Consider the following 15,899-nt stretch of genomic DNA (forward strand, 5'->3'; position numbering starts at 1 on the left):
CATACTGAGTCCTTTTAAGTCATGGGCATAGGGGCCACCATGCCTTTTCGGAAACGCTCTTCCATAAAAAACGGTAGATCTAAAATCACATGAAGTGAACTGATCAATCGAATAACTTTCAATTCAAGCAATGAAACGTACGTAAGAAAATTATTCGAATTGAAGCGGTCAATTAAACCCTTTAAATGGTCAATCTAGGACCTGGTCAGTTTAAAGACCAAAGTCTCTCTCCCACTCAAAAGGCATAGATAAATGTGCAAGATGCCTCTGCAATTTGTACCAATTTCATTCCTTCCCTCAGCCACAGCTACTAAGTACTCTTTATCGTTTGATTCAAAAAGTAATAAGCAACTCAAAGAAATCCCAACATGGCATCTTTACATGCTTCCCTCTTACACTCTTCTGCTTCTTCTGTTTCTAAGAGAAGAATCATGTCTACCCTCCAATTCCCAAAACTTGGAACTGTTCCATTGAAGAACACTATCCAAAAAATGGTGGAGGGGTTCTTCAGCGTGGAAAGTAGCAGATCCACAACCATGAGAGACGAAGAGGACTCTAAAGTGTCTACTGCCACCTCCATCTCTGAGCTATATCTAATAGCAGATGCGGTGGCTGACAGAGTTGAAATGCACACCAACATGGGAGTGCAGCGGGACAACTGGAACGCCCTCCTCCTCACCTCCATCAATACCATCACCCTCACCGCGGCAGCCATGGCTGCTCTTTCCACTGCAACAACTACAACCTTTCTTCCTCTCAACCTATCTTCCTCTCTCTTGTTCACTGCTGCCGCCGGGATGATGGTGGTGATGAACAAGATCCAACCCTCCCAACTCGCGGAAGAGCAACGTAACGCTGCAAGGTTGTTCAAGCAGCTCCATAGGGAGATCCAAACAACCCTTGCCATTGGAAAAAATCCTACTTCAAAGTATGTGAAGGATACCATGGAGAAGGTCTTGGCCCTTGACAGAGCCTACCCTCTTCCCTTACTAGGGGCCATGCTCGACAAGTTCCCCAAAACGGTGGAGCCCACTGTGTGGTGGCCTTCACCTTCACCAAAAGAACAGCAAGAGAAAAAAGGGTTTCTTTGGAATAATAATAATGGGTGGAGTGAGAAGCTGGAGGAGGAGATGAGAGAGATAGTTAGGGTTATGAAAAAGGATGCTGAAGAATACAAGAGATTGGGGAAGTTGGTGTTGAAAATTAACAAAATTTTAGCTATTTCAGGGCCACTACTAGCAGGGGTTGCTGCAGTTGGGTCTGCTTTTGTGGGTTCATCATCTCCTTCTCATCATGGGGGTGTGGCCTTGGGGGTCAGTGTAGCTGCGGGAGCACTAGCAAGTGTAGTGAACACGTTGGAGCATGGAGGGCAGGTTGGAATGGTTTTTGAGATATATAGGAATTCCGCTGGCTTCTTTAAGCTCTTGAAGGAATCTATTGAGGCTACCTTAAACCAGAAAGATGTGGAGAGGAGAGAGAATGGACAGTCTTTTGAATTGAAGGTGGCTCTGAACTTGGGGAGAAGCCCATCAGAGCTCAGGGATCTTGCATCTCATGCCTCCTTCTCCTCTTCTTCTTATTCTAGTAGTAGAAGTAGAGATGAAGAGGCCAGCGACGAGTTTGCAAGCAAACTCTTCTGAGTTCTAATTTATCATCTTCTATTTTCATTATTCAATTCTTAATTACTTTATGTAATTAGTTAATTAATTAAAGAACTAATATCAAATGATCATATTGTAATAAAACTATTCTTTCTAGTTATGCAACTGACCCCTTAGCCAGAAAGGTCCTATCTATTACGAACATGATGACTTCATCTATTTCTACTCCATTATTGATGGAATCTTATAATTCAACAATTATGAGTTTTACTCTTTTTCATGAATAGATGTTTGTTTACCAAAAAAATATATATTCTATAAGAATCTTGATAAGCGCCAATCAATTGTTTGGAAAATAATTTATATTTATCAATCCTTAATTAGTCGCAGTCATGAATCATGATGCCCAAGAGGGGAACGTGATGCCCAAGAAGGGAACGTGGTGCTCAAGGTTCTTTAATTTGATTGTGTCAAATCTCTTCAAAGAAATAGATTTTATTTTGGGGCAGTCAAGCACCCTGCGAGGTCAGTAAAACCATTGAAAAAATCTACTCGTTTTTTTGTGAGGTGTAAAAAACCCGCAAGAAAAAAACGGAAAAACGTATGGGTCTGGCTTAATTACTCTTTGATTTAATCTTTTTGACGTAGAATGCACGCCGTCATTGTGATCTCTGTAAATAAAGATCCATGGTTGTGATGGATGTGAAGAACTATGTTTCTTCTAAACAAAAGTCAAGCCTTAAATATTGAGTTTGAGGCAAAGATTTAGTTACCGATCGAGATTGGTATCGGAGAGGATTGGTTGGTATCGGCTACTTTTGCTCTTTGGTTTTCAGAAAAAACGTATGCTTTTTTTTTTTTTTTTTAATTAATTACCCCTGAAACGATAGAGGTAATTGATCTGGATCGATCAAGGATCAAGATCGATCTCAGCTGAGACTGATACGGCCGATACGATACTGATACTTGAATCCATGGTTTGAGGTGTGGTATGTTTGGTTGCCAAGAAATGAAAAGAAAAAACTATTTAAAAAAATAAATTTAATGAGAGAGAAAGACATGTAAATCAATTATCTCATCATCATGAATTCGTGATACAATGATTGCCTTATGTGTTTTTAATCTTAAAGGGTTAGTGCAGTTGACTTGGAAGAGACACAGTTCATTGTTCGACAATCACTATCAGTTTAGTAGATGAAAAAACCACGTAGATAGTGTATAGATCCATAAATAAACTATGACTCCAATCAAATTTGATCAGATCAAAGATTGGATTCGTGTCAAGTTGCGGACAAAAAAAGTGTTAGGCAAATTGGTCCATCAGATTAGATTGGACTTTCATATATTAAATATGCTATTCAAATATATTAAATCAAGCATATGCATTGTAATATACTCGTAATATATTTTTCGAGTATAATACACAAAAATGAAGAAGATGGGCCGGATATAAGAGTACTCTCCATTGTCCAATTGCACTACCATGCAAAAGTTAGCATAATTATATAAAATGTCACTCTAGGTATCAAGCATGATATATCATCAATCAACGAAGAAATTGATGAAGAAAATGTCCTTCATTGACCTATTATAATTATGATTTTATGATGGAAAAGGTTCTCTAAGCAGGCAAGGTATTTTACATGGATCAGGTCCTCTGTAGCGCTTTACAGAGGATTCACAAACACTCTACATCCTCTTAAATCATTGTTTCTCTTTCTCTTAAAATATTAATAAAATAATACATTTGAGGAGATGAAATGTGTACCTTAGGCTTAGAGAACCTTCTCCCTTGGATTATGTACATATTAGAGGTGACCTAATGAAAGTAAAAAAAAATTTACATAGAATTTAGCATGCGTGCCGCAAAGCCAGTCTCCAAAGCCAATGAACATATTGTGATAGAAACATAGATAAAATGAAACTCAATAGATAAGATCCTGAGGATATGAAACTTACCTAGTCATCCATACATGAATGAAATTAGATTGGAAGTGACCTAATAATAAATATTGCCTGCAATTATATCCAAACCAAATTAGTTAGTTTTGCTCTAAATTTAAAAGGAAAAAAGAGGCCTGAAAGGCAACATATCCTTGCACCTAGACACAAGGGGGCGAAACGACTGCCCTGGACCCATGGCAAGAAAATTTAGCTGCTATTGATACTTCCACTTTTGTGTTCACTGGCCCCCTGTGTTGATGCTGGGAACCCTCTCTAAAATTTAAATTTGATTCACATTCTTCTAGATCTTTGAATAATCGTCAAGAGCCCCCTCCACCCCTTTTAAAAATTAAAAGTTGCTTATTATTAACGGAATTCAAAATGTCACCTATAGAACTAAACTTTCTGTTATTAACAAAAATATATATTGATTCAATGACTAAGTTGAAGAGTTTTATGGACATTTGGACCTGGTGCCTGGATCATGGCTTGATGATTGTGTTCAAGCCCCACTAGTATTCAAAAGGGAAAGAAAAAAAAAAAAATTCTAGGACCACTCAATAACATGGTCACTTACAGACCACGTAGACTCTTTCCTATGCACATTTAATATCTAATTCAATTCAAGTTGAGGATACACGAATTTAATCTTTGGTAGGATCCACTTAGAAAATATAGGACATCATGGCTTGGTGCATCGGAAATATCTGAAATATCCTCAAAATTATGAGTTCTATATCCCTCTCGTGTTTCCAAACTATTGAGAATCTCTCCCTTAATTACAAAAATGCAAAAATGTATTATAACAAAGGATAAATGTTCTTTGATATGAGAGGTCGTTGGAAAATATCTTCCATTGTCAACATTGGGAACTTTTCAAGAGGTTTGAATAATTTCTTGCCTCAATCATGAATCATAATTATGTTAAACAGTATAGTTTCTGATTTATCAGTACTATTTAATTAGATTCGATTCAGAGAATTATCAACAAATAAATTGAATTTGATGAGAGAGATAAAAAAATAAGTCAATCATTGCATCATAATTTTTTTATTTTAAATCATGATACAATGTTTGAGATATATTTTTATCTCTCCTTTTTTTTTTTTTCATTTCATTTTATTTCTTGTCAATTCTTCAATGGTTTCGGCTCAGACTCTAGAGTCTCCAGACTTCCTGACCTTGGAAATCAAAAGAATGAGACAAAGATGCACGGAAGATTGGTTTTTCATAATAATGTTCTATAAAAAAAAATCATTTTAATGTCTTTTCATAATTTAAAATTGATTTTTTTTTAATTGAAAATTTTTGATATATTAAAATTGGAGTCTATTTCATGTCGTGGTGGCACCGACGGCCCGACGCTAAGCCCATCCAAGAGGTGATTTTCCATTGACATCTCCATTTCTAAATGGATTGGGTATGACGCACGTTAGCGAATTTTCCAGAACTGAATCAAGGTTTATTTTTTTAGCCACATCATCAATGAAGTTAGTTTAACCGTAATTTTCCCAAAATTAAATAGAAATATTGTTTTTCAGGCCTTCACTGCCAGGCAGCCTTTTGGAATCTATTCTCCACTCTAAGCCCAAGCATCTTGTGTGGTACATGAGATTAGGTATTTAGGTGTGAAAACATATGAACAGAATTTGGCTTAAGATTTTGATAAAATAAATCAAAGCCCGTGGTCCAATCCAAACACACCTCACAATTAGAATTCCTTAGACCATGGAAGAGTGTAAGAAATAATAATAATAATTAAATAATTTTTCCACTCTCAAATTGACACCTTAAGATGTGACTGCAATTTCTCAAATTTACTTCACTGAAGATTCCTACTAAATGCTTTTAGTGAACAAGGATTGAAATAGTTTCTGTTGCATCGGCTGAAATCAGTCTCAAAAATCTTAGAATTGATCTTTAGATTTTAGAAATTAGTCAAATAATGCAGCAAATCTATGATTTTTAACTCCACTGCTTTCTTATCAAGTTTAAGGCAAGACATTTGCCATGTGATTAAATTTTTAATAAAAAAAAGGCTTAATTATCGTCTCCCCATGACGATGACTCTTCTTCTCTCCTCATTCCAATAAAATGATATATCTATCTCCTCTTGTGGTAAAGATCTATCTCCTATTATGAGAATTAGATGATTTAAAAAAATTGATTATTATAAAACATAAAATATCCTCCTAAGATGGAATTTTTCAACATACTCTCAAGATTCCATTTTCCTAATTGCTAGTAGCAAGAAGGAAAGTTTATAATATAAAATCGTGTGAACCGAAGCAGTCAATCAAACCCTTCAAATGGTCAATCATTGGTCCCGGTCACTCAAGGACCATTAGTCTCTCTCTCTCTCTCTCTCTCTCTCTCTCTCTCTCTCTAATGAATTATAAATGTGCAAGATGGCTCGGTACTTTGTTCTAACTTCCTTCGCCAGACACGGCTACTAAGTACGCTCTCCTCCTTCAATAACCACCTTAAAGAGGAGTATCCAAAGATGGCATCTTTCCAAGCTGCTGCTTCTTCTTCTTCTTCCTGTGAGAGAAGAGGAATAATCATGGCTATACTCCACGCCCCCAAACTTGATACAGTTCGACTCAAGAACACTACCAGCAATATGGGGGAGGAATTATTAAGATTAGAAGGCCATTACACAACAACTACTACCACCACCACCAACAAAAGCAGGTCCACCACCAAGTATACCCACCTTTATGTCTCACCTATACATAATTGCAGACACGGTGGCCGATAGAGTAGAGATGCACACCAACATCGGAGAGCAACGTGACAACTGGAACACCCTCCTCCTCACCTCCATCAACACTATCACCCTCACCGGCACCGCCATGGCTGCTCTCTCTGCTGCAACAACAACTACTACTACTGCTACAACCTTTCTCCCTTTCCCACCTCTCAACCTATCTTCCTCTCTCTTGTTCACTGCCGCCACAGGACTGATGGTGGTGATGAACAAGCTCCAGCCCTCCCAACTCGCCGAAGAGCAACGTAATGCAGCAAAGCTGTTCAAACAGCACCATAGGGAGATCCAAACAACCCTTACGATTGAGAAAAACCCTACGCCAAGGGATGTGATGGTTGCCATGAAGAAGGTCTTGGCCCTCGACAGAGCCTACCCTTTTCCCTTACTTGGAGCCATGCTCGACAAGTTCCCCGCAAAGGTTGAGCCCGCTTGCTGGTGGCCTTCTCCTTCTTCACCATCATCTCCACCTTCACCACCTTCACCTTCTTCACCTTCATCACCACAAGAAGAGAAAAAACGGATTCTTGGGAATGGGTGGAGTGAGAAGCTGGAGGAGGAGCTGAGACAGATAGTTGGGGTTCTGAAGAGAAAGGATGCTGCGGAATAGATGAAACTAGATAAGTTGGTGTTGAAAATAAACAGAATTTTAGCTGTTTCAGGGCCTTTACTAGCAGGAATGGCTGCAATTGGGTCTGCCTTTGTGGGATCATCTCCTTCTACTGATGGGTGTGATCTGGCCTTGGCGGTGAGTGTTGCTACAGGAGCATTAGCGAGTGTGGTGAACACTTTGGAGCATGGAGGGCAGGTTGGAATGGTTTTCGAGATGTATAGGAATTGTGCTGGCTTCTTTAAACTCTTGGAGGAATCTATTGAGGCTAACTTGAACCAAAAAGATGTGGAGAGGAGAAAGAATGGACAGTCCTTTAAATTGAAGGTGGCTTTGAACTTGGGGAGAAGCTTATTGGAGCTTAGGTATTGTAATACCCAGATTTTTCTCTGATTTAGTCGAACACTGACCTGAAGTGATGAGTCAGCTAATGACAGGGTAGTCAAAGTCAATGTTTGTAATGGATGAAGTGGCAGTCAAATGTAGACTTGTTGACCAAAGTTCAAGATTCTTTGGCCTTATCACCACTCTAGTTTTGCTAAGTTTTTAAATGTTTTTGAATTTGCAAATTTCCTTTTGTAGATTCATACCTTTTATGGTAATTATGTGGTGAGGCATAACTGCCTTTTTGGTTGTCGATCACTTATAGAAACTTTTAATTTGCCTTATCATTATTGTCTATTATAAACCATATTAAATATTGTATTTTATCTCCCCACCTCACATTATTTCCTTATTTGGTTTATATATTTATGGTTGATTTTCAAACCACCTTACCTATTATGCTAATTATTCAAATTCATGCAATTATGATTTGACACATAGATTACTATCATTTTAATTATATTAATTTAGTGATGTATTTTTTCCCTTCCTTGTGAGATTCAAACCAAGGGGGATAAATTGTCTAATCAAGGGGTAAATTGATTATCATCTTTCATTTCCTTATAAGACTCAAATCAAGGGGGGACAAATTGTATAATCAAGGGGGCAAATGGGCAATACTTTTGGCATCTCCTCTTAGCCTTGCTAAGCAAATTGATAAAGGAGAATGCTGATTGGCCCTTAAAGATTTTATTCCTTCTGTGAATTAGGAAGAGAGCTTGGAAAATAAAAAGAGAAGAGGGTAGGTGGTAGCCTTTCACAAGGCTGCAGATTTTGAAAAAGAGAGAGAGAGAGAGAGAGAGAGAGAGAGAGAGAGAGAGAGAGAGAAAGAGACCTTCATCTTTTTCCCCTCTCTTGGTGATACAAGTGAGAAAGAGAAGAAGAGAAAGAAGAAGAAGAAGAAGAAAGGTCCAACCTCTTCCCTTAGATTCATTTAATTAGGAGGGAGACGTTCGTTTCAAGACCTTATATCTAAACGTTCTTTTTCTTGGCTTTCTGTGAAGCGGTAAGTTGTTTAATTCACTCTCTACACATGGGTTTCTTTTTATATAATTATTAACATGTGGTATAAAAATTAAGTTGTATGGTTATATATTAAATGATTTATTCTTTCTTTAGAATTGTAAATTTATTTTCTTATGGAATTTATCTCTTTATTGGGTTTTGCATTTCACGTTTAATAAATGAAAGCATACTATAAATTTTGATTTATATGTATTTCTTTTTCTTTTTGGATTTGTGATTGTTACATTATATCCTCATGTGGATTTTTGGATGATGTATGCTATCATTGAGTGCATTTTGTGCAAAAATCTCACTATTATCAAGGTCATAGTACGGTGTGAGCCGTAGTACGGTACGGGACGATAGAGTGTGTTTTATGCCTTATAAAAACCAATGGTGTGATTGTAATATCTTGCATATGGGATGGATGTGGATCAAGGTCATAGTACGATGTGAGTCGTAGTTCGGTACGGGGGCACATTCCCTTCCCATATGTTGAAACAATTATTGAGATTATGAATTATGTGAATGAGTTTACACATCGATCAAGGTCACAGTTCGGTGTGAGCCATAGTACAGTATGGGACTGTGGTGTTAAAATTTCATTAATCATGATTTGTGATATCTATTATTGTTTGATTGACTTGTTAGATTTTCTTTTATTTTAATAATAGTTCACATTTCATCTAAAAAAGAAAACTTATTTCTTTTGTTTTTTTTTTTTAAACTTGTGTAAATTGTGTTTTCCGCCATTTACTAAGCTTCCCCAAAAGCTTACCCCTTACAATATTTCAGATGATGGAATTGAAAATCATGAAGAGGGAGATGAGGAGCCTATTGTATATCTATGGTCTAGCAAGGATGAGGGTGGTTTTGACTTGGGTGGAGGCTATTTCTAGTTTTTTTTTTATGATCCTATTTTTCTTTAGTTTTTCTTTAAACTCTTTAGTAAGACTGATAGACCTTTAATGTCATTTCCTTTTAAACATTCCTATGGGGGAAGTGTCTTTTATTTTGTTATTTAACATTTAAGACTTCCACTGTACTTTTCTATGAATTAATTGCATCTTTGTATTTATTTTATTTTGTTTATTCCCATGGTTTGTGGAAATACATACCGGTTCATTCCCTAAAATGAAATTGATCTTGGATCACCAACGACCAAACTCCTAGACCGGATTTGGGGTCATTACAGGTATCTTGCATCTCATGCCATCTTCTGTGAAGAGGCCGGTAGTGATGAGTTTGGAAGCAAACTCTTCTGAGTTCTAATTTAGCTAATTAGCTAATTAACTAACATCAAATGATTAGATTGTAATTTCTATTCTTTCTTTCATCAACGAGATTCTTGATGAACAGCATTTCTGCAGCAAATCTCATTTGTTTGAAAATTAATTTTTATTCATCCATTCCTATTTAGAAGCAATATTCGTGAATCGAAAAAGGATCAGGTTCACGTGGATATAGAATTTATTAAACGAAGAGAGAAAAAGTAGATTCTAAATCCACAGGCCAGGAACGTACGAGAATGTTCTCTTTCAAATCATGATGATGCCTATTGCCTAAGTGGGGACATGATTCTCAAGATTCTGTCAAAATTCTTCGAAGAAATAGCTTTTATTTCGAATTGAACTGTTAGTAATATCATTGGAAATACCTTCTCCCTTTTTGTGAGGTTAGCGAAACCCATAATAATAATAATAACTTAACTTCTGGGTCATACCTCTTTCTTTACTCTCATTTTTAATCATTGGACTTCATAGTGATGAGATGGATCATGGATGTGAACTCAACTACACCAATGTCAACCTTAATCTATAGATCAGACATCAACTTGATCATGGAGATATATCTAAAGATCAGACTACATCATTTTTAAATTTCTATATATTTTTTAATTTTTTTTATATTTATTTGTTTATTTATTGATCCAACTACCTAAGAGTACCACATGCGACTTTTAAAAAAAAAGTCAAACCAATGACCTCCTAAGAAACTGCATTCTACTATGAAAAAAAAAATTGGCTGCTATCCCGGTTCTAGCCAAGTAACTGTAATCCCTAAAGGCAGTCAAAGAAATGGAATCCAAAAAGTTATTTTTGAATTATTTTTAAAAGACTAAAAACCTAGGATTTTTTTTTTTTGGGTGAAATACTTTCGGCTCTACTTGATTACAAGTAAAATTAGTTTAAAAAGAAAATAAAAATTTCTCTAATATCATGATTATGTAACAACCTTAAACTCATACCAAATGTGGTAATTCAAAATTTTCAAATGAATTCTTTGATTTTTATATAAATTCAAAGAATTTGATTACAAAATAATAATAGTTACTAACCCAATTTGAGTAATATTTAAAACACCTCCATTTTGTTTTATTTCATTTCATTTCCTTTGTAACCAGATGCAGCCCATGCATTGTTTCCATTGTCTTGATCCCTATTTTTCTTAGCATCCGTAATGGGTTCATTAGGATCGGATTGGAGTTTTTTCTCTGAAAAAGTTAAGAAAAAATAGAAAAAGGTCCCACCATACCATGATCTATGCTAGAAATTAGAAACTTGATATAATATCACTGTTATTGCAAGCGAGCTTATGTGTCTTTACTGGCTCCTTCTCTCTTACAAGTAACAACAAAAAAATTTCACCACACCATCCTAATGGGAGTCGCTTAATCTGTTAATGTAGGAAAAGGTATTTTGTTGGATATAGAGTTCGTAGAATTAGTTAAATTAATTTCAATCATATTTATTTAATTATATCAATTGTATGTGCAACAATGAAGCTCTCTACCTTGCTAAATGTTCAACCAAAAAAAAAAACCTTGCTAAATGGAGTTTACAAAATAATGCTTTATAGTTTATACACCAATTTATGGAGGGGTCAAACAAGACCCATGAAGGGTCTAGCAAGGAAGTCCTCTGGGCCACAGTTATTGCAATACTCTACTACTACTATTTTTTTAAGAAGGTGTGCGGGTATGAAAGGTCAAATCAACATGACCTTCCCTAGACTTAAGCTAGACCTAAACTACCTGGCTGCTTGCCATTGAGCTAGAAGCTCGTCCCAAAGTACAAAGAGGTTAATGGATTACTAATATATGGAGTAGTTGATATGTTATATTGTTCATATTTGTTTCAGTGAGGAACTTTTTAACCTAAATAAGAGTCGACTGATCTAGTTAGGTCTAATAACTTACTGGCATATCAAATTTCAGTCTATCAATGGAATTTGCCACATAGCAAAATAAAGTTTAAAAAACTCTGGGATGACAGGAGAGTTATAGCAGTGGTAAAAAAATTATCATTATAGGAAAAATTTCTTTTAACAATGGTTTTTGGTGGTGGTATTATTTTCAGCCATGAAAATGAAAAATTTTCTATTGTTAAAGATGACATTTCTTCTAGTCTGTAAATTTAGAGCGTGCATGGACACACTTGGGGTATTAGATTGAATTTGAGCTTGAAAGTTGGACGCTTTGACTATCTAGATCATTTTCCGTTATGTCCAATAGTTGTAATACCTATATCATCTGTCAATTAACCATGTTGAGGGTCCTCTCAACACTAGACCTTGTAAATGAGTTTTTTCCACTTTAAATCATAGTCAGAAAACTAGGTTTCTTTTAGCTCAACTCGCCCTTTTCAAAACTTGGAGTCAGGCAAGTCAAACCAGGTCAGAATTTGTCATTTTCTTTTTCCTCATATCTTTCTACTTCATCTCCTTCTCCAAGTGAGGAGAGACTAAGGCTATTGTTGCTTCATAGTGAGAAGAAAAAAATGGGTTAATATTGAAGTCTAAAAAAATGTTATAGGGTTTTGTTTAGTTGTAAACCAAACTTATGCTTTATGAATAATATGTCTCAATAAAAAAAAAAAAAAAAAATTGACTCAATGATTTTCAAGTTACTTGAACAAAATAACCGAGTCAAATAGAACCAACTCAAACTTGTCTGGTCATCTCTTAAACCTAGGCGAATCTACATGACTCTTGATCAATTTCTTTTTTTTTTTATATATATAAACTAGGCTTGGGTGATTCACCCAAATCAAAACTTAATTTTCAAATTATGTTTTAAACAAACACTACTAAATTAGTTGAAAACAATAAAATTGTTTTGTTAATCAAACAAAAAAGTTTGAGTTCTCCAATGGAGCCACTTGGAGAAATATATTAAGGTGTGGCTATCGGATCAACTATATTGACTACAATTCTGACATATTGTTGGCATCAATAAATAAAATGTAAATTTTTTGACCGATCTAAATTGATACAATTCAATATGTATAAGTATTGGCAGCATCGATACACCGATATCTTAAATTAAATCCTTTCCTAAAGACTTTTCTTGTGATATAATGTTTTTTTTTTTGTCCTAATATAATGATCATGATTGATTGAGGCAAAAAAATCAGAAGTTTAAGGGTGGGGACTGGGGACAGAATCATAGCGTGCAGCGTAGATCATAGACCAAAACATATTCAACCTTTTGGGGTTCTGGCGCCTCTGTCCACGTAAGAGGTGATTGGCCTCTCAACTTTTAAAACGGTGTGGACATGTTCCACGTTCTGTGATGTTCTAGAACTGAGTTTTTTTTTTTTTTTTTTTGGCCCCGTCATCAATGAAGCCATTTGTATTAGATTGTAGACTACAAGCCCAAACGTATGGACACGGATTGGGTTTAACATTTTCCTGAATAAGGAACCTAATAAATAACCTAAGTCCTAGGTGGGCCAGTCTAAAACTTCTCTTATAAGTACTCCTCAGACCACGTTAGCGTGTAAGAAATGGTAAAACAAAGAATCTGTTTGGTCATGTTTTGTAATGAGAATAGTTTTCCTTCACCAGCGGAATCTCTATACCATCGTTGTTCTGTTCTGATTGAGCAGTTTGCATCAATCATCTTTGATTTTAATCCAATGGCTGAAAATCATGGTGTAATAAGAATAAGAAAGAACCTTCAATACCTAAAGATGACCAAGTTGATAAAAAAAAAAAAAATCAATTGTTCATACAATCACCTGATCGTATAAATCAACATCCAATATTGATTATTTTATTTTCAAATATACCCCTTCTCATCTTTTAATGATAAAAAATAAAATAAATATTTAATAGAAAGTGATACAATCAAGTGATCTTACCAGCAGTTGATCTAATCTCCTGGGGAAATGCTTTTTCAATTCAAAAGATCAAACATAGAATCGTTCCAATTGAAGCAGTCAATTAAGCTCTTCAAATGGTCAAACCATTAACCTGGTCAGCAAAAGACCAATACTCTCTCTATATCAAAAGGTATAAATATGCAAGATGACTCTGTGGTAGTTTGTATCCTAAATTCAAAATAATAAGCACCTCAAGCCCTCAAAGAAGGTTACCAGAAAAAAAAAATTCCTCAAAGAAAACCCAAGATATGGCTTCTTTACATGCTTCGTCCCTGCTCTCTTCTTCTTCTTCTTCTCCTTCCTCCTCTTCTAAGAGAAGAATCATGGCTACACTCCATGCCCCAAAACTTGGAACGGTTCAACTGAAGAACACCAACAGAAACATGGTCGATGGATTATTAAGCATGTCAGGTCAATATACCAACACAAGGTCCACCACCACCATGAAAGAAGAAGAGGACTCTACACTGTCTACTACCACCTCCATCTCTAAGCTATACTTAATTGCAGATGCGGTGGCCGACAGAGTAGAAATGCATACCAACATCGGAGAGCAACGGGACAACTGGAACACCCTCCTCCTCACCTCAGTCAACACCATCACCCTCACCGCCGCAGCCATGGCTGCTCTTTCTGCTGCAACAACTACAAACTTTCTCCCTTTTCCAGTTCTCAACCTATCTTCTTCTCTTTTGTTCTCTGCCGCCGCAGGGATGATGGTGGTGATGAACAAGATCCAGCCCTCCCAACTAGCGGAAGAGCAACGTAACGCTGCAAGGTTGTTCAAGCAGCTCCACAGGGAGATCCAAACAACCCTTGCCATTGGAAAAAATCCTACTTCAAAGTATGTGAAGGATACCATGGAGAAGGTCTTGGCCCTCGACAAGGCCTACCCTCTTCCCTTACTAGGAGTCATGCTCGACAAGTTCCCCGAAACGGTGGAGCCCACTGTGTGGTGGCCTTCAACTTCTTCACCATCATCTCCACCTTCATCACCTTCATCACCACAAGAACGAAAAAGGAATATTCTTGGGAACGGGTGGAGTGAGAAGCTGGAGGAGGATATGAGAGAGATAATTAGGGTAATGAAGAGAAAGGATGCTGCAGAATACAAGAGATTGGGGAAGTTGGTGTTGAAAATTAACAAAATTTTAGCTATTTCAGGGCCACTACTAGCAGGTGTCGCTGCAGTTGGGTCAGCATTTGTGGGTTCATTATCTCCTTCTCATCATGGGGGTGTGGCCTTGGCGGTGAGTGTAGCTGCGGGAGCACTAGCGAGTTTGGTGAACACGTTGGAGCATGGTGGGCAGGTTGGAATGGTTTTCGAGATGTATAGGAATTCTGCTGGCTTCTTTAAACTCTTGGAGGAATCCATTGAGGCTACCTTAAATCAAAAAGATGTGGAGAGAAGAGAGAATGGACAGTCCTTCGAATTGAAGGTGGCTATGCAGTTAGGGAGAAGTCTATCGGAGCTCAGGGATCTTACATCTCATGCCTCTTCTTTTAGTAGAAGTAGAGATGAAGAGGGTAGCGATGAGTTTGCAAGCAAACTCTTCTGAGTTCTAACCTTTTCTCATCTTCTACTTTCATAGTTCCATTCTTTATTATTTTGTGTAATTAACTAATTAACTAACATCAAATGACCAAATTATTGTAATTTTTGTTGTTTCATTCATTGAGCTCTAAGGAATAAGGATCAACAATATAATTGGATTATTATATATCTTTTTCTTGTTAAAAAAAAATAAAAATTAACGAAAAATGTGAGAGGATGAAGATCGAGTACCTTGCTTGCTTAGACAACCCTCTCCCTTTATTTATACATCTTTTCGCAGTCATGAATCATGATGCCAAGCCTAGGTAATGCTCAAGGTTCTTATCATGCTGGCAATTTAAAAAAAAAAAAAAATGGAGAATTAGAACTCTTTATTTTTTATTTTCAAATAGAACAGTCAAGTCGCCCTGCGAGTTCAGTAGAACCATTGTATAATCTTTTCCTTAGTTGTATGGTTAATAAAACCCAAAATAATATATATATATATATATAATGGGTCTCCTCATTATGTGAATTCATCAGTTTCTTCTAAACCATGTCAGTTAAGCCCTAAGAATTGGGTTTGAGCTAAAACTTGTTCCTTGTTTATAAAACTTGTATGGGTTAATAGCTTCAATTTCCATCTCTTAAAAACGCTTTTCTTTGTGTAGCCTTATACCTCTTTAAGAGTATTTTAGTGATAAGTTTTATTGGATCTGGATGATCATAAATTTGAACCCTTTTTTTTTTTTTTTTTTAATGATGGATATCCATGCTTTTTATCATTGATTTTATTTTATGATGGATAATTGACATTTTTATGATTCATTTTAATGGATCATGATTTGGGTTTTTGATCATTAATTCATATTTATAAAAACATAATATG

General features: G+C 36.2%; 3 protein-coding genes across 3 annotated transcripts; all 3 read left to right on the plus strand.

The window, feature by feature from the left end:
- The first annotated feature begins 268 nt into the window (after positions 1-268).
- LOC122056990 (probable F-box protein At4g22030) lies at positions 269-1,661 on the plus strand. Its single transcript, XM_042618966.1, has one exon. It carries the CDS (start codon positions 369-371, stop codon positions 1,638-1,640), a length of 1,272 nt encoding a protein of 423 aa, XP_042474900.1. The 5' UTR covers positions 269-368; the 3' UTR covers positions 1,641-1,661.
- Positions 1,662-6,265: 4,604 nt separating this feature from the next.
- LOC122094832 (probable F-box protein At4g22030) lies at positions 6,266-7,315 on the plus strand. Its single transcript, XM_042665425.1, is given in 1 exon segment — positions 6,266-7,315. A coding segment is annotated over 1 exon segment (1,050 nt).
- Positions 7,316-13,799: 6,484 nt separating this feature from the next.
- Positions 13,800-15,035, plus strand: LOC122094833 (probable F-box protein At4g22030). Its single transcript, XM_042665426.1, has one exon. The coding sequence runs from the start codon at positions 13,800-13,802 to the stop codon at positions 15,033-15,035; it is 1,236 nt and encodes a 411-aa protein (XP_042521360.1).
- The last annotated feature ends 864 nt before the right edge of the window (positions 15,036-15,899 follow it).

Source organism: Macadamia integrifolia, chromosome 12 (genome assembly GCF_013358625.1).
Source record: "Macadamia integrifolia cultivar HAES 741 chromosome 12, SCU_Mint_v3, whole genome shotgun sequence".
Taxonomy (NCBI): Eukaryota; Viridiplantae; Streptophyta; class Magnoliopsida; order Proteales; family Proteaceae; genus Macadamia; species Macadamia integrifolia.

Coding starts and splice junctions, on each gene's coding strand:
- LOC122094833 (XM_042665426.1), top strand. CDS start 13,800: ATGGCTACACTCCATGCCCCAAAACTTGGAACGGTTCAACTGAAGAAC.
- LOC122056990 (XM_042618966.1), top strand. CDS start 369: ATGGCATCTTTACATGCTTCCCTCTTACACTCTTCTGCTTCTTCTGTT.